This window comes from Tenrec ecaudatus, chromosome 9 (assembly GCF_050624435.1).
Source record: "Tenrec ecaudatus isolate mTenEca1 chromosome 9, mTenEca1.hap1, whole genome shotgun sequence".
Lineage (NCBI taxonomy): Eukaryota > Metazoa > Chordata > Mammalia > Afrosoricida > Tenrecidae > Tenrec > Tenrec ecaudatus.
The window spans coordinates 147947072-147964630 of record NC_134538.1 but is presented as its reverse complement, the minus strand read 5'-3'; the positions used below and the strand labels follow the sequence as shown (position 1 = coordinate 147964630).

Sequence of the window (17559 nt, the reverse complement as noted above, 5' to 3'; positions counted from 1 at the left end):
TGAGGGGACCCAGCCCTGCCTACCAGCGCTCCCCTCAGCTCTGCAGACCCTTATCTCTGCCCTCTGCCCTCCCAGGGTCTGTGACCAGTGGTCTGAGCCAGCTCCAGGGCTAGGTCTCAGATTGGGGCAGGGGGTGGGTGGGGGCAGGACTAGGTTTGGCCCTATCAGGAAGTGAGGTTTTGTTTGTTCACAGCATGCAGGGTGCTCCTCTGCCTCAGTGGAAATTTGGGGATGCAGGAAGGTGGGGAGGGAAGGGGGACTGAGTTTAAGCCCACCCCGTGGGGTAATTATATCCAAGCTCACGCTGTGGGGTAATTGAGCAATGCAGTCTGGCCCAGCCCCAGGCCAAGCAGGTGGAGGCAGGGGTGGCCAAATGCAGAGCCAGCATGTCACCCTTGCCTTAGACAGAACTTTGTATGCCCCCACCCCCTCACCAGGCCGACATGGGATCCTGGAAAGGGAAGGCCCCAGCCAGTACTCATGAGTCTCTCCTTTATCCAGGACCCTCGAGCTCAAAGGTGCTGAAGACCTGCGCCCACCCCACCCCCTCCCCACCCCTGGTGCTCCCCCCACCCCCAGGCCTGGCTCCAGCTAGAGGTGTAAGGCCATGGCCAGCTGTGGCTGCCTGGGGCTAGGGCTCTTCTGCTGGGCCCTGCTAGCCGTCCCTGTGGGCCCCCAGCTGGCCCCCCCAACCCCAGGTGTCACTCTCACCACCTTGAGCCCCCCACCTCAGAGTGAGGCCTCGATGCTGTCGCTCAACCTGGGACTTAACTTCAAATTCCACCTTCGGGGCCCGGCTGCTGCCTGGGGGAGCCCTGTCACCGAAACCCAGCGACTACCTCCTGGACTGGGCCGGGAGCCTGAGGAGGAGGAAGTGACCAGTGGGCTGAGGATGGATCCCCTTTGGGAACTGCTGATGGGCTCTCTGGGGAACTCTCCCCCTGAGTGGGGCTCCGCTGAAGGTAGCTCTCTGCCCTGGGCCTCCTCCCTGCCCTTGGCATCCACATCCCCACTCTCTGGGCCCCAGGCCCGGCCCACAGCTCCCTCCCAGCCCCAGATGGGCTCTGTGACCTGGGGCTCTGCCCTGACAGCCACAGCGCCTCCATTTAGTGCACCCAGGCCCCACCAGAGTGAGCTGGAACTGAAGTTTGATATGGCAGTGAGAGCCGGTGCTGCCCCCACGCTTGGGCACCGGACGTTGCCCCTGCTGCCTAGCCTACGGGCCAGCCTGGCAGAGATTGCTGGGCGCCTGGGACCCTTTGGTGAGTACTCTCTACTCCTGAGGGGGAGCTCCTGCTAGATGGCCCTGGCAGCAGCTGCTTCAGCAGGCCTCCTTTGGCAGGGTTCTTTGGCACCACTCTATCACCCCTCCGGAACGTCTCAGGGCCGAGCCTCCCAGGCGCAACGACATCCCCAAACTCTGCCTCTGGAGTTTCAGAATCCCCAGGTGAGTGTTGGTTTCAACAAATGTTTAGGCAGCCCGGGGCCTCTGCCTGCTGTGGTGGTCTGGTGGTGAAGTCTGTGTCTTATATGCAGGGGACCCTGTTTGATTCCCAGACAATGCACCCCATGCACAGCCCAAACACCCCCATCTGTCAGTGGAAGCTGGAGTGTTGCTCTGATACTGAGCACATTTCTGCAGAACTTCCAGACAAAGACAGACTAAGAAGAAAGGACTGGGGACCTACTTATGAAGATCTCAAACCAAGACCACAGTCACTGCCACTGGGTCCATGCCAACCCACCATGGGGACCCTTTAGGGCTGGGTAGAACTGCCCCTGGGACTGTAACTCTGTACAGGAGTAGAAACTCCCTCCTTCCTCCTGAGGAGTGACTGGTGGTTTCAAACTGCTGCCCTTGAGGTTAGCATCCCAATGTGGAACCACTGTCACTACACCATCTGAGCTCAGCCAAAGAAAACCGGGAGGAGGATTGTTCATAATGGTCGGATCCTGCTGTTTGTGCAGTCCCATAACAACAGCAGCCAACAATGACGGCTGCATGCTAAGCCCTGAGCTTGGGGCCTGCTCAGCCCCGCCCTTTCCTCTGTGCCTCTGTGGCCGCCTGCATTGTTCTCTTGACTGGCACACGGGCCACTGCTCTTGCAGGGTAATGTCCTCCCTGCCAGGCCCAGGCTGGCTCCATCCTTGCTGGCTGAGCTCTGGTGTGCATGCAGCTAGCCTTCCTGGGATAGTGGCATTTGTGGGACCAGCACGAGGGCAGGATGCTCTCCGAAGTCCCAGCCCAGCAGGGAGGGTGGCAGCTGATCCCCATGTGCTCCCTCCACAGGGTTCTTTGGCACCACGCAGTCCCCGTCCTCCCATCCTCCAGAGAGGAAGCTTTCCAGGCCGAGCCTGCTGGATCCAGCTGCCTCCCCGAGCTCTGTCACCGTTGCAACGGAGTCACCAGGTAAGGGTTCCTTTCACGGGAACTCGGCACTTTGTGACTGAGCACGTATTATGTGCTAGCCCCTTTGGGGACTCTTTTATTTCATGGCCATCACCATGTCATCCTCATTCTCTTCCTCCTGACCATGGACAGAAATATTCCTGGTCTGAGACCCAGCGTGGCTGGAGAAGGGCCTCAGAGCTGGGTCAAGGGTCCTCTGCAGGCTTCGCAGTCACAGGCCGACAGGGCAGGGGGTAGAAAGTGGATTAGGGGCGCACAGCACTGACCTCACCCTCACGACAGTCAGCCTGGCCCACCTTTCCACCCCACCCCACCCCCAAGGGGCTCTCTCCTTTGCATCTGATCCGACTTGACATGCTATTGGCTCTGAGCAGAGCAGGGCCTAGGCCACTCACCTGGAAGACACTGAAGAGAGTGCCTTAAACAGACAGGTGCCTCCCTCAATCAAGGGAACCTCCCAGAACATGCATGCAGACAAGCGAGCTGGCGGTGCAGAGGAGGTCCCTGCGCTCTGGAATCTTTTTTTTTTTTTTAACAATTTATTGGGGCTCATACAATTCTTATCACAGTTCATACATATACATACATCAATTGTATAAAGCACATCTGTACAGTCTTTGCCCTAATCATTTTTTTCTCCTCTTTTCTTTTTTTATATTTTATTAGGGACTCATACAACTCTTATCACCATCCATACATATACATACATCAATTGTATAAAGCACATCCATACATTCCCTGCCCCAATCATTCTCAAGGCATTTGCTCTCCACTTAAGCCCCTTGCATCAGGTCCTCTTTTTTTTTTTCCCCTCCCTCCCCTTTCCCCCCTCCCTCATGTGCCCTTGGTAATTTATACATCGTTATTTTGTCATATCTTGCCCTATCCGGAGTCTCCCTTCCCCCCTTCTCTGCTGTCCCTCTCCCAGGGAAGAGGTCACATGTGGATCCTTGTAATCAGTTCCCCCTTTCCAACCCACTCACCCTCCACTCTCCCAGCATCGTCCCTCACACCCTTGGTCCTGAAGGTATCATCCACCCTGGATTCCCTGTACCTCCAGCCCTCATATGTACCAGTGTACAGCCTCTGTCCTATCCAGCCCTGCAAGGTAGAATTCGGATCATGGTAGTTCGGGGGAGGAAGCATCCAGGATCTGGGGGAAAGCTGTGTTCTTCATCGATACTACCTCACACCCTAATTAACCCATCTCCTCTCCTAAACCCCTCTATGAGGGGATCTCCATTGGCCGACACTTGGGCCTTGGGTCTCCACTCTGCACTTCTCCCTTCATTTAATATGGTATATATATATACATATATACATATACATATATACACATACATACACACACTTATATCTTTTTTTTTTTGCATGATGCCTTATACCTGGTCCCTTGGCACCTCGTGATCGCACTGGCCGGTGTGCTTCTTCCATGTGGGCTTATTTGCTTCTGAGCTAGATGGCCGCTTGTTCACCTTTAAGCCTTTAAGACCCCAGACACTATCTCTTTTGATAGCCGGGCACCATCAGCTTTCTTCACCACATTTGCTTATGCACCCATTTGTCTTCAGCGATCCTATCATGGAGGTGTGCAGTCAATGATATGATTTTTTGTTCTTTGATGCCTGGTAACTGATCCCTTTGGGACCACTCGATCACACAGGCTGGTGTGTTCTTCCGTGTGGACTTTGTTGCTTCTGAGCTAGATGGCCGCTTGTTTATCTTCAAGCCTTTAAGACCCCAGTCACTATCTCTTTTGATAGTCGGGCACCATCAGCTTTCTTCACCACATTTACTTGTTCACCCACTTTGGCTCCAGCCATTGTGTCGGGAGAGTGAGCATCATAGGCGCCCTGGAATCTTGCAGACCTGACGTTGAGTCTTAGTGACTAGCTGAGGGGCCTTGGGTAGGTTCCTTAACCTCTCTGAGCCCGAGTCTTCTCATCTCTACAATAAGCCTATTGCCATCACGTCGACAAGCTCACAACAAACTCAGCAAACTCACGTGTGTCCGAGGAGACCTGGGCTCCTTAGGGTTTTCAAAGGCTGAGTTTTTGGTGGGGGTAGTGGGGTTGATCATCAGCACTTTCTTCTGAAGTGCCTGCCTCTGGGTAAGCTTGAACTACCAGCCTTCCTGTGAGCAGCCAAGTAAACTCACCATTTGCACACCCAAGAACTGCCTTTTGTACAATAAGGTTTCATGGTTAGCAGCTCTTCTGCAGAGTTATGGTCATGCTTCCAGACATCCGACCGGGCACAAGTTAAATGCTCACTGAATGATAGCCATTGACCGTGGTCTTTCTCCCACATACCCTTCCAGACCTCACACTCAGATGCCCCCACCCTGGGGCCCAAGGCAGCAGTGGGACTTCTTGTCTACCTCAGAACGCCACCCATAGTGCGAAAGGCCCATCTGCGGTTGGTGGGTGGGCAGGGGGCGGCTTTTGACAGGTGAAGGTGTGTGCCCAGGGCCTGCAGAGTCCACTTTGCTTCTGCAGAAGGTTGACTGTGGCTGGGAGCTCAGCAGTGGAACCCCGTGCCCCCTGCTCCCTTCAGCAACAGATTTAACAAGGCACCGGCGAGCTCACTGGCTCTAGCTTGGACTCTCTATGGTCCCTCTGGTTCCCATGCACCCTTAGTGGGTCACAGTTTCGAGTCTGCTGTGGGGTGGGGGGCTGGCTCTGTGCCTCAGGGGAAGGATGCTGGTAGCGGTGTGTCAGCCTGGGTGACAGAGATGGCTAGGCAGGTTTAATGAGTCTGGACAGTGTCAGAGCGAGCCTGGCTTGGCAGGTTGGCATCCTCCCCCCTTCACTGGGGCTGCAGGAACCCAGCCTCTTCCTGCCTTCTCCTCTTGGATAAACCCAGGAGGACTGGACTGCACCCGTGGGAGCAGAGTGCCAAGCAGATAGGGGACCGAGTGAGTCTCCTCTAGGTCCTCAACAAGGTAGGTGAGGTTAGCCTTCAGCCCTTGGGGGTTCTCTCACATTAGGTATGCATGGACAGAGCTGGGCTCTGCCAGTACATATCAATCAGGGCAGCTGTCCACTTGGCTAACGTACTGAGACACTTCCAGACAAGTTGTTAGGGACCCACTGCCTTTAGTGCTCTGACACTCCTCCCTGCCCACCCCCGCCTCCCACCACCCTGCCTGGCTCCTTCTGATTGATGGGTGCCCATGCCATTCTTGTTGTGAATGATGCCACCCCCACCCCAGAAGGATATTAGTCTCAATGACATGGAGGTATTGGGGCTCCAGTGGGGCGGGGATGGAGACAGCTGAGGCTTCACAGTGGAGCAGGGACACCTCCCCCCACCCCGGCCCTGTGATCCAGGCTGCTGGCAGATTGACCCTAAAGTAGCTTGTCCCAGCCCACACCTCTCTCCAGCCTCCTCCTGCCTCACTTATGAGATCACCCACATAGACATCCCATCTGTGCCCCCCCCACCCCCCAGAGGTCAAGAGGGGCTGCAGGGCCACCTTGGAGGGAGGGTTGTTCAGGAGAGGGGTTCTGGGAATGGAGACCAGAGATCACTGTCTTCTGTGAGAAACGGAAGGCTCCAGTGGGGTGCCAGGAGACAGATCAAGTGAACCCCTCAAAGACAAAAGCTGGGGTTTCTTCTCCCTGTCCCCACCCCCAGCTCACCTGCCCAGCTCTGGGCACCTGGACTTGCTCTGAGCCCTGGCAGCAGTGCTTCCCATTCAGCACAGCCTTCCCTGTGCCTGCAGGCTGTGTTTGCGGTTTGTCAAGAGTTCCTGGTAAACGGTGCCAGGGGGTTACACACTTAACTACTGAACTGACAGGCCGCTGGTTTAACCCCCCCCCCCCCCCCAGAAGTGCCGCAGAAGAAAGGTCTGCTGATTGGCTTTCAAAAGGTCCCACCCTGGACAGCCGTCCACGCTGCAGCAGGCTTGGTCCACTTTCTGGTTAGAATTCATTTCTTTCCTGGCTTCCAAGGAATGTTGACGTTTGTTCTAGCCGCCACTGTGCTCTGGGACAGAGGTGAGAGATGGGGCTCCCTGTGGGCCCTGGTGAAAAGTGAGGCTGGAAGAGGGCAGACCTCTGTGGATTCCAAGAGCCTGGACACATCATCTCACTGAGCCTCTGCACAGTCCTGTGCGCTAGGCCTCCTACCCATTTCTGATGTGAAGAAGGTGATGGAACCGGACCCGGGCAATGCTGCCATATTCCTCTAAGAGGCAGTGACAGCTGGCTCATTGTTGACCCCGCCTTGTCTGCCTCCCCTCATGTCTGATTCCATTGTCTCTTCTCTCCAAGCCAGAGCTCTCTGGCCCTTCCCTCCTAGTCCCTGTTCTCAGGACTGCTCTGTTGGGCGTGTTCCCAGTGTGAGCTGGTCCCACCTGGGGTCGGGGTGGAATTTCCCTGGGGCTGGCAGGACAGGGCCAACAGAACAGGCTTCTCCAGCACTCCCCATCTGCCTCCAGTCTGCAGTCTGCCCCCCGCCCTGCCCTCTGAGGCTGCCCCCATCCTTCTCTACCTCTCTTTCTCCCTCCATTCTCCCCAGCATCTGCAGGTCTGCAGAGAGAGGCTCAGCCTCCAGCATCTTCCCTGACTTCCTGATTATGAAAAGAACCCCTGATGTCACCCTTTCTCACTCCCCTCTGGGCCCAGGCATCTTACTCTTCACCCTGTCTCATCATGGTTGATTCCCGCTCCCCCCAAGTGGAAGGTGCTGGCATCCAACATGGGGCTGAGGGGCTGAGTGAGCAAGCCCCAGGGTACCTGAGGGACTCACTCAATCGCCCAAATTGCTCCTTCCTGAGGTTCAAGGGAAGCCTCTTTGGGAAGCTGTTTTTAGGCTAGTGAGTCCATCTCAATGTCACCTTCTGTAAAATGGGCTAAGAACCAAAGGGCTATTTATACACACAGCCTTTGACCAATGGCTTTGTGGGTGAGTCAGGATCTGATCCACAGCCACAAGGTTGAGAGTTTAGCAGGCAGGAAGGCCAGTGAATAAGGAGAAGTGTGTTCTCCAAGCACTGGAACAGGAGTGGCTTCTCTCTCCTGCTGTGTGTGTCTGTCTGTGTGTCTGTATGTGTGTATGTGAGTGTGTCTGATTGTGCCTGTGTGTGTGGATGGATGTGTGTATGTGTCTCTGTGTGTATGTCTGTATGTGAGTGTGTCTGCTTATGCCTGTGTGTGTATGTATGTGTGTATGTATCTGTGTGTGTGAAGGGGGCCAGTGTTTCCTGGCACCAGGGTTGAATGTTAGGGGCACAGAACAAGAGATGGGCAAACTCGTAGGGAGAGGTTTGGAATCATTGGACCAGCGCTCAGGCCTGCAGGCTAGCTATGGTCCTGACCTTTTGCTATCCTGGACAAGTATTTTGCCTCTTGGAACCTCAGCGTCTGCATCTGGCGAACCGGTTTATTCGTGTACTTAAACCCTTGAACCGTTTCAGTGAGAGAAGTCAGCTGAGTACAAACCCTTGTTCTCCAGGTGGGGGCGGGGTGGGGGCTGTAGCAGCTGTACAGTCCCTTTCAGTTCTAGAATCCGTTGCCTTCTTTAGGAAATGCACCCTGTTCTGCGCAATCACATTGTGATACGGGGAAGGAACAACACAGGGAACTGAAGGGGGATGTGGTGGGAGTTCACACCACAGCAGGAGCCTGTGCAGCGGCTTGCCTGGGGGTGGGGGTGGGGGGGGCAAGTCCTGGGTATCCCTTGCTTCCACGGGTTCTTTTCCCACAGACCCGATCATCCCCACCTTGGGCCCAGATGACCCTTCTCCCACCGACCTCGACAACGCTTCTGCGCAGCCAGAGTGTGGGCCAGAGCCCTGCGACCTCGGACAACCACAGGACTCGGAGCTGCAGCCTCCGGCGGCGCCGCCTCTGCCGCTCTTCTTCCTGACCCTCGGGGCCGACTGGGCCGAGGCCCGGGCTCGCTGGGGACTGGCCTGGGAGGCCCACGTGTATGGGGTGGGCGCGCTCTTCGGCCTGGTGGCTCTGCTGGCTCTACTGGCTCTAGCCCTCTTGCCCTGGCGCTGCCCGCCCGGGGCGCCCTGCCTGGCGCTGCTGGACCTGCTGCTGCTCTCGGCTGGGGCCACGCGGGCCTTCCCGCTCTTCTACGACGCCTACGGGCACCGGGCCCGGCTGCCCGCGCTGGCCTGGCTGCTGCTGCAGGACCTCCCGCTGCCCTGCCTGGCCTCTGGCCTGGGGCTGGCCTGCCTCCTGATGGCCCGGCCGCGGCCGCCGCGGTGCCCCGGAGGGCTGGCCGCGCTGCTGCTCCTGGGCCTGGGGCTGGCGGCCGCCGCTGCCCTGGGGAGCGCCGCGCACCGCCCGCTGCGGCCCCTGCGGCTCGCCGCCCGCGGTCTGCACGCCCTCCTGGCCGCGCTGCTCTCCGGGCTCCTGCTGGCGCTCTCCTGCTTGCGGGGCCGGCGGCGGAGGGCTGGGGCGCCCCTGGGGGGATCCGGCTTCAAGGGCGCCACCCCGCTCCGCCAGGCGCGCAGCCCCTTCGCCCCGCGGGAATCGTGGCGGCGCGCGGCGCGCACGGCCCCAGTAGCGGGCACCTTCGGGCTGCTGAGCGGAGCCTTGCAGGGCTATGAGGTGCTGCACGCCCTGGGCTACGGCGGCCAGCCCGGTCTGGAGGGGCCCTGGCCCTGGTGGGCCTTCCAGCTGGGCCTGCGCCTTGGCGAGGTGGGTGTTGCCCTGCCCTTGGCCTTGCTGGGTCTCTACCCGGCGCTCTGCAGCCCGCGGGTGCCTCCGCGCTGCTGGGCCAAACTCTTCCGCCTGTCCCCGGGCCATGCGGCGCCGCTGCTGCCCGGGAGCTGGGGCCCCGGCCTCCCTGCCAAGGAGCCCCTGGGCAGCACCCTGGTGCGCGGCGGCGAGGCGGAGCTGCTGCAGTTGTGCGCCCTGGCCGGCCCGGGCCCCGACCTCCTCCTGCAGGGAGGCGGCTGCCTGGGCTTGGAGGGCAGGGCCGCCCACCCGGCATCTTCGCACGCCTCGTCCCCCAGCAGCGACTGCACCGTGGACTTTCGGCCGCCCTCCCCGATCAACCTGCGGCGCAGCATCGAGGAGGCGCTCTGCAGTGAGGCCCTGCTGGCTCCCGGCCTCTTCCAGGGGCCCGCCTTCGGAGAAGCCCTGCCGGGGCTCGGCCTCTACCGCGCTGTCTCCCTGGGGCCCCAGGAGGGGTCCGCAGCCAGCGGGAAGGCTGAGGAGGAGGCCCCCACATCCCCCACGTCCCCAGAGCCGCCCTCTCCTGGGGCCTGGCCAGTGGGCAGCAGCGCTTCGTCTGGCTCCCTGTGCGGACTCTCCCGGGACAGCTCCTCCATGCTGCTCTGCTCCAGCCCAGACAGACCTCCGCGCTGTCCGCTAGTCTGCGTCCTTAGTCCCCCACGGCCAGCCGCAAGCAGCCCCAGCCTCCCCGCCTCAGGCTCCTACCAGGCCCTGACCCCTCCATCCCGCGACTCCCCGGAGCCTGCCCGCCAGCTGCGGGCTGAGGAGGCCTTGCTCCAGGAGCAATTCCTGGACGCCTGCCGGCAGATCGATGAGCTGAGCATGGGCAGTGACACTGTTGACCTGTGAAGGGGTGGTCTCTCGCCCCTCATCCTGCGCTCCTGCTCCTTCCCCGCGCCGCCCTGCCTGAGACCTGCACACTGTAAGCCTCCCCAGTCCCACTGGGCTCAGATGTTTACCTGCCTCCTCCTGCATTCAGGGACTCCTGGATGGTGGAGGAGGCCCCGTCAGCAGTCAGGCTCTGGTGATCGGAGACTAGTGCCACCTTCTCTGGAGCCCTGGGCACGGATGCCCCAAGCTGCAATTCTTGCCTGGCAGGGGATCCTACTGCCCTGGCCAGTCACCAGCAATAAAGGTCCAAGGTGCTTCACTGGCCACTCTGGTGCTGAACAGGAGTGGTTGGTTTCTGGAGGCTGTACATGCCTCAGTTCCCACATCCACCTCCTGGGGTGAGCACCACCCCTGGTCCCCCAACTGACCCCTCCCCAGAGGGCCTCGAGACCCACCAAGGAGCTGTTGCCCAAGTTGGGTGGGAGGCGAGCGCATTCAGAGTTAATTTATCAATAAAATATTTTCAGAGGACAAAGGTCTGATCTTTATTGGGAAGGCTTAGGTAAGTCAACAGCTGTGGGAGAGAAGCAACCCTTGGGTGGGTGGGCCACCTTAGACTTGCACTCCCCGCCAGCAAGTAGATTCTGACTGGTAGCGACCCTGTAGAACAGAGTGGAACTGCCCCCGTGGGTTTCTGACACTGTCAATCTTGATAGTAGAAAGCCTCATCTTTCTCCTGCCTCTGAGCAGTGGCTTTGAACTTGTGGATAGCATCTCAAGGCCTCACCATTATGCAGCCTGACAGGAGAGAGGAGCCTTGTCCTGTGGCTGAGATTCGCGAGAGTCCTGGACGTCCCCCCTGAGGACCTTCTGACTATTTGGGAAGGGGCTTTTTCTAGAAATGGGTCACAACTCCCAAGAGACGAGATCTTCGGTGGAAATACCTGTCCTGACTTCACTTCCTGGTGGACACCTGGCTAGAGAATAACCAGTGGCTGTGGTGCTGACCCAAAAGAACCCATATAGGTCAGAACAGAACTACTGTTCCACGGGGTTTTCAGCAGGTCACCTGCATAGGCATCCTGGTGGTCTCAAATCTCCACGCTGTTGTACCTTCAAGGCCAAGTGCTTTAACGGTTTGCATGCTCCTCCCTGTCTTGGGACTAAAACCCACTGCTCGTGCGTCAATTTTGACTCATAGTAACACTATAGGACAGAATTTCCCAGGCAGTAACTCTTTGTGGAAGCAGATGCCTCATCTTTCTTAGGTAGATCCAGAGGGTTTGAACTGTGGATCTTGAGGTTAGCAGCCCAATGGAAACCACTCCACCCCCAGGGCATCTAGCCCGACAGGCTCTAGTCTAGAAATCAGTGAAGGAGACGTGGATACACATGCATGAGGGCCAGGTAGCCCTGAGCTGGGATTTCCCAGCAATACCCCTGCCAGGTTTGCACAGCTTGGGATTCATAAAGAGGAGACCTTCTTCAACACCAGCAGAAGCTCTTCAAGGTAGGTTGGGCACACACACACACACACACACACACACACACACACTATATATATATATATATATATATATATATATATATATATCCAGCAGCAGCAGCAGCATCTCCCATGGGTGCTGGTCCTTTCTGGAGAAAACCTGCTTTCCCAAGCCTCCTACTCCCAGTTCCCAAGCATAACTCCCAGTGCAGAGACCCATGGTCATGCCAGCCACTAGGCTAGGGCTCCATCTCAGAGCATTTGGCTCTGAGCTGTGTGAACCAGGGTGGAATGGACAGCTGGGCAGGGCTTTGACAGGTGAGCCCCACAGCACGGGACCCTGCAGGGCACACACACTGGGCCTGATGCGGAAGGACAGGAGTCCAAGTGGGTGTCCTAACTCTGCATGTCAGGCTTTGGGAAACCTGGAGGCAGACCAGGGGCCACTGCAGGGACTTGTCAGGGAGCAAAGCTGCTGCTCCCTTGCAGAGGAAGCTCCCTCCCTTGCAGAAGAGGGGGAGGAGGGTCAGACAGTGGGGAGTGAGGGAGAGATGGAGAGGCGCAGGCACAGCTGAGGAACCAGGACTAGTGTCTCCTCTATCACCCGGCTTGGCTTGACTTGCCTCAGAAATTCTTGCTGCATCGCCACTCTGGGCTGAGGCCCAGGGAACTGCCAGACTCCTAATTATGGGTATTTCTCACTGGTGTCAGAGTGGCCGTGGCTGGATGCTTTGGCACTGCTTCCTGTCATGGAAGGAGCGCTGGTGCTCTGAGCAATCGCTCCTTCTCTTTCCCACATCTGCCTCTGGTTAGGACACTCCCTTGGGCCATGCCATCCTGTCCTCACCTGAGCCTCTGTACACTCCTCACCAGGGGTCTTGGTTCTCTCTCTCTCTCTCTCTCTCTCTCTCTCTCTCTCTCTCTCTCTCTCTCTCTCTCTCTCTCTCTCTCTCTCTCTCTCTCTCTCTCTCTCTCCTTTTCTGTCTGGAAGCTCTGGATGGGGCTACTTAGGGCTGTGTGTAAGTTGGATGCAGGATTTGGCTGCTAAACACAAGGTGCCCGTTCCAGCCCATCAGTCTGTCTTGGAGAGAAAGAGGCTGGCACAGGCTTTGGAAACCCCCTGGGGCTGTTCTCTGCCCCTCAGTGTCCCCATGAGTAGGAGCGGCCTGGGCTGGGTGGTGTTTGTTTTTTGTGTGTTTGTTGGGTGGGTGGGTGGGGATTCCACATCCATCTTCACCAGCCCCAACACTCCCTTTACCTGAAGCTGTGGTTTTCCTCGGCAAGCATGACCTCAACCCTGGGACTTCACGAAGAGGCCAAGACTTTGGTTAAGCAGCCTCTTGTTTCACACCTCAAGCCTCCTGCAAAGCAGCTTTCCCAGGCAACGCCCAGGTAGATTCTAATGCGTGCGTACACGCCTCTGTTCCAATCCTAAGTACTTCGGGGGATGGAGAGGCACACTCTCATTCATTCAGTTGCCTAATAAATATTTGGGAATTTTTTTGAGTGTTTAGAATGTGCTAGGTGCTGACACCAGCCTTGAATTTATGAAGTCGAAACAACTCATGGCATGAATAATGAATCACAATGGTGCAAGCAATTAATTGCAGTTGTGAGGCATGCTGAGAAGTCCTGGCTTGTAAGAGAATGGGGTCTGGGAGAAGCTGGCTGCACCAGCGCAGTGACGCAGTGACGGATGAGGGGGTGCCGGCAGTTAATTTTCCCTGGAAGTCACGTTGCTAGTGTGGGGCAGGGCATGCTGGCTCCTGCTATTTAATAAAGGACGCTGCATGAGTCCTAGGCAGATGGATGAGCATATATTCTTGATGGAAGAATCATGTGCCCTCCTGCATGTGAATGGATGGGAAGGGGTGGGACTGAGGCGGAGGCTGGGAAATAAGATGGGGAGGGTTGAAGGGTCAGCTATACCGCGGTCCTCCCCTGGGAGCTAGAACTCCACACACAGTGGGTGGCTACTGGCCCCTGATGGGCACAAGGACACAGTTTGGTTTTCTCCTCGAGGGAAGTGGGTCCAAAGCATTAGGGGTTAGGAGCCAGTCAGCAGTTCAAAACCATCAGCCACTCGGAGGGAGAAAGTTGAGGCTTTCTATTTCCGTAAAGATGTACAATTCTCAGAAACCCACAAGAGCATTTCTACTATGTCCTATCGGGTTGTTATGAGTCTGAATCGCTGGGTTGGTGAGTTTGGTTTTGGATGGTAGCCCGGTGGCAAAGTACTGGGTTGCTAACCACTGAGTGAGTAGTTCAAACCCAGTAGGCAGTTCTTAGGAAGCCTATGTGGCAGTCTGCTTCTGTAAAGATTCACTCACCTCAAATGCCTCTGGAACCATTCTTCTCTGCCCTATACGGTTTCTATAGGGTCACTAAGAGTTGGAATCAAGCAGTTAGCAGTGGATTTTCTTTTTAGGGTGAGTATGGCTTGAAAAGGGATATTGGAACAGATTTCTTGGGGTTCTATGCAAGAACTGTTCAGGCCTTCCCCCACAGCTAGGGCCCTGAGCTTGCCTTCAGCCTTTGGGGATGGAATTTTGATTCCTGGGGGGGGGGGGAGGGGAGGAGAAAGGAGAAGAAGAAGAAGAAAGGGTGAAAGTTAGAACCCCAAACCAACTTTACGCACATGACCTGCTGCTCCAATTTCTTTGTCTATTTGTCTATTAACCCAGTAGCCTTAAAAACATGTTTGCAATTTCAATGTTGCCCCTCATTGTCATGTGTTTCAAAAGAAAAATAGCTGCGGCATTCCCTTTGTAAGCATACACTCCTGACCTGAAGCTAGATATTTATAAAATCATGGTCAGCGCTTCCCACTTACGCCTAATCGTCATCAACTATTATCAACCCGTCCATTCATCTGTCTTGGACAAAATGGGCGCATAAACCAATATGGCGATGAAAGCAGATGGCACCTGAGTGTTAAAAGATACAGCATCCGGGGTCTTAGAGGCTTGAAGCTAAACAAGCAGCCATCCAGCAGGGAAGCAAATAAGCCCACATGGACGAAGCACACCAGCCTGTGTGATCATGAGGTGTCGACTGGATCAGGCATCAAAAGATCCAAGATAAACATCGATGCGAACGAGGGGGTCAGAGTGGAGACGCAAAGACCATCTGTAGACAAGTGGATATTCCCCTCACAGTAGGGTCACAAGGAAGGGACGATTCAACCACGGGGCAGCATAGCACCGATGAAACACACAACTGTCCCTCTAGTTCCTGAACACCCTCCCTTCTTGCCTCCACTATCATGGCCCATCTCTACCTTACAAATCTGGCTAGACATTGGTACAGACAAGAGCTCTTGACACATGAAATCCAGGACAGATAAAACCCCCAGGAACAGTAGTGGGAGTAGCAAAACCATAAGGGGAGGGGGGGAGGAGTAGGAGAAAGGGGGAACTGACCACAAGGTTTGATATATGAAACCCACCCTCCCCTCTGAGGGGGACAAATAATAGAAATGTGCCTTAAGGGAGAGAACAGGCCGTGTAAGATATGAAATAACCATATATGTGGTCAAGGATTCACAAGGATGGGAGAGTGGAGGAGGGAGGGGGAAAAAGAGGAGCTGAAATCAAGGGCTCAAGTAGAAAGAAAATGTTTTGGAAATGATGATAGCAACCTATGTACAAGTGTGCTTAATACAATTGAATGATGGATTGCTATAAGATCTGTAAGAGCCCCCCAATAAAATGATTAATAACATTATTTTTAAAATGTCTTGGAATTGGGTGGGGTTTGGGGAGAGAGCTAAACTTCCATTTCTCAGTATCTTTCATGGTTTGTAAATGTTCTACTCTCCGTATTAAGAGCCCTGATTCTCAGTGAGCCATGTGTAGGGCTGCTAACTGTAAGGTCAGCTGTTAGAAACCAACAGCCTCTTCATGGGAGGAAACCTTGACCTCTACTCCTGTCAGGGTTACAGTCTCGGAAACCCACAGGGACAGTCCTCTGTCCTCTGGGGTCTCTTATGATTTGGAATTGACTCGATGGCAGTGTGCTGAGAGACTCACCTGGTAGCTCACTGCCACAGTGAGTTAATTGTTAGGCTGCTAACTGAAAGGTTAGTGGTTCAAGTCCACCAGCACTCCAAAGGAGAACAATGAGACAGTTTGCTTCCATCAAGATTCACAGGCTCAGAATGCCGGTGGGGCACATCTACTCTGTCCTACAGGGTCGCTATAACTGGATGCCATGGATCTGGGGCTCCGCACACTATGTGCTCACACAACTACCATGGAAAAGTAATAAGTTTAGAAATGCACTGAATACTTTCATCAGCTAAACATCCTGTGGGGTTCAGAGGTATCCCCCAGGGATGGGTTCCTGAATGTGTTGGGATGGCAGACACCCTCTGTGTTCCAGGACCATGAGCACCTCAGACCCAGTCTGAGACTCAGATCTTGGGTCTGGCTGATAAGCTGACCTGAAGGTAGCTCTTTGTCTGTCTCTTGGAAAGACCTGGGTATGTTTGCTTTGGGCATGTCAGATGTGAAGTCCCCAAGCTGTGGTTCCTGTGTAACGTTAATGCCTGTCCACTCCTACTACGCTGTGTTATCCAGGATGGCAGGGACCAGTTTTAGCTCACCAATTTTCTCCCTCAGGACCTAGCACATAGTGGTAAATAATTACTGAAAGGATTATTGTGACTGATATATGTCTATGTGTACTTTAACATCTATAATTTTTTCATCCCCTGAATTGTTTGCCTGATCTTGACAGATGCCTCCTATTTTCTGAGACTAGACTTGTCTGAATGATACATGTGATATACTGGGTCTGAACCTTCTGGCTGCTTCTGGTGCTTGTAATCTGGGAAGCAGTTTGTGTGTTAAACTGCTAACCGAAAGATTGGAGGTTCAAATCCACCAGGGGTGCCTTGGAAAAAAGGCCTGGTGATCTAATTCTGGAAGAAAACAAACAAAACAACAGCCATTGAGGGCCCTGAGCAGAGCTGGACGACAAACTGAAGCGTCGGTGTTTCAAACCCACCATCGGCAGAAGTAAGGCCTGGAAGTCTGCTTTTGTAGATTATGACCAAGAAAACCCCAGGAGGCAGGTCTACTCTGTAGCGCATGCGTTACCCTGAGTGGGAATGAGTTTTGGTTTAATCTTGAAATCTGTTGGATTTGCTTCAGAAAAGTTAAAAAATAATTTTATTGGCATATGATTTACATATCATACAATTTAACAGTTCCATCATATTAAAAAGAGTTAAAGTTATCACCACAATCCATTTCAGAACAGTTTCTTCTTTCTTGTCCTTATTGTTATAGCTGCCATTCCTGTCCTCCCAACTCGCCCTGCTGTACCCTCAAGCCACTATTAATCCTTGATGAATTGTTACAAGATTTGTAAGAGCACCCCTAAATAAAATGATGAATTAAAAAAGGAAGAAAGTATTAATCCAGTTAGTGTCTCTCTAGATTTACCGATCCTAGATTTCTTTTTTTTTTAATTTTAACAATTTATTAGGGGCTCATACAATTCTTATCACAGTTCATACATATACATACATCAATTGTATAAAGCACATCTGTACAGTCCCTGCCCTAATCATTTTTTTCTCCTCTTTTCTTTTTTCACATTTTATTAGGGACCCATACAACTCTTATCACCATCCATACATATACATACATCAATTGTATAAAGCACATCCATACATTCCCTGCCCCAATCATTCTCAAAGCATTTGCTCTCCACTTAAGCCCCTTGCATCAGGTCCTCTTTTTTTCCCCCTCCCTCCCCTTTCCCCCCTCCCTCATGTGTCCTTGGTAATTTATACCTCGTTATTTTGTCATATCTTGCCCTATCAGGAGTCTCCCTTCCCCCCTTCTCTGCTGTCCCTCTCCCAGGGAAGAGGTCACATGTGGATCCTTGCAATCAGTTCCCCCCTTCCAACACACTCACCCTCCACTCTCTCAGCATCGTCCCTCACACCCTTGGTCCTGAAGGTATCATCCACCCTGGATTCCCTGTACCTCCAGCCCTCATATGCACCAGTGTACAGCCTCTGTCCTATCCAGCCCTGCAAGGTAGAATTCGGATCATGGTAGTTGGGGGGAGGAAGCATCCAGGATCTGGGGGAAAGCTGTGTTCTTCACCTAGATTTCATA

General features: G+C 54.6%; 1 protein-coding gene across 2 annotated transcripts; it reads left to right on the top strand.

The window, feature by feature from the left end:
- The first annotated feature begins 607 nt into the window (after nt 1–607).
- On the top strand, nt 608–9957 carry PRRT4 (proline rich transmembrane protein 4). Of its 2 annotated transcripts, XM_075557715.1 has the most exons (5): nt 608–1262; nt 1343–1447; nt 2291–2410; nt 8123–8352; nt 9390–9464. In XM_075557715.1, exons 1-5 carry the CDS (start codon nt 608–610, stop codon nt 9462–9464), a joined length of 1185 nt encoding a protein of 394 aa, XP_075413830.1. The 2 variants fall into 2 exon arrangements, with proteins under 2 accessions (XP_075413830.1, XP_075413828.1); XM_075557713.1 differs by having other exon boundaries at nt 8123–9957.
- Nucleotides 9958–17559: the final 7602 nt, after the last annotated feature.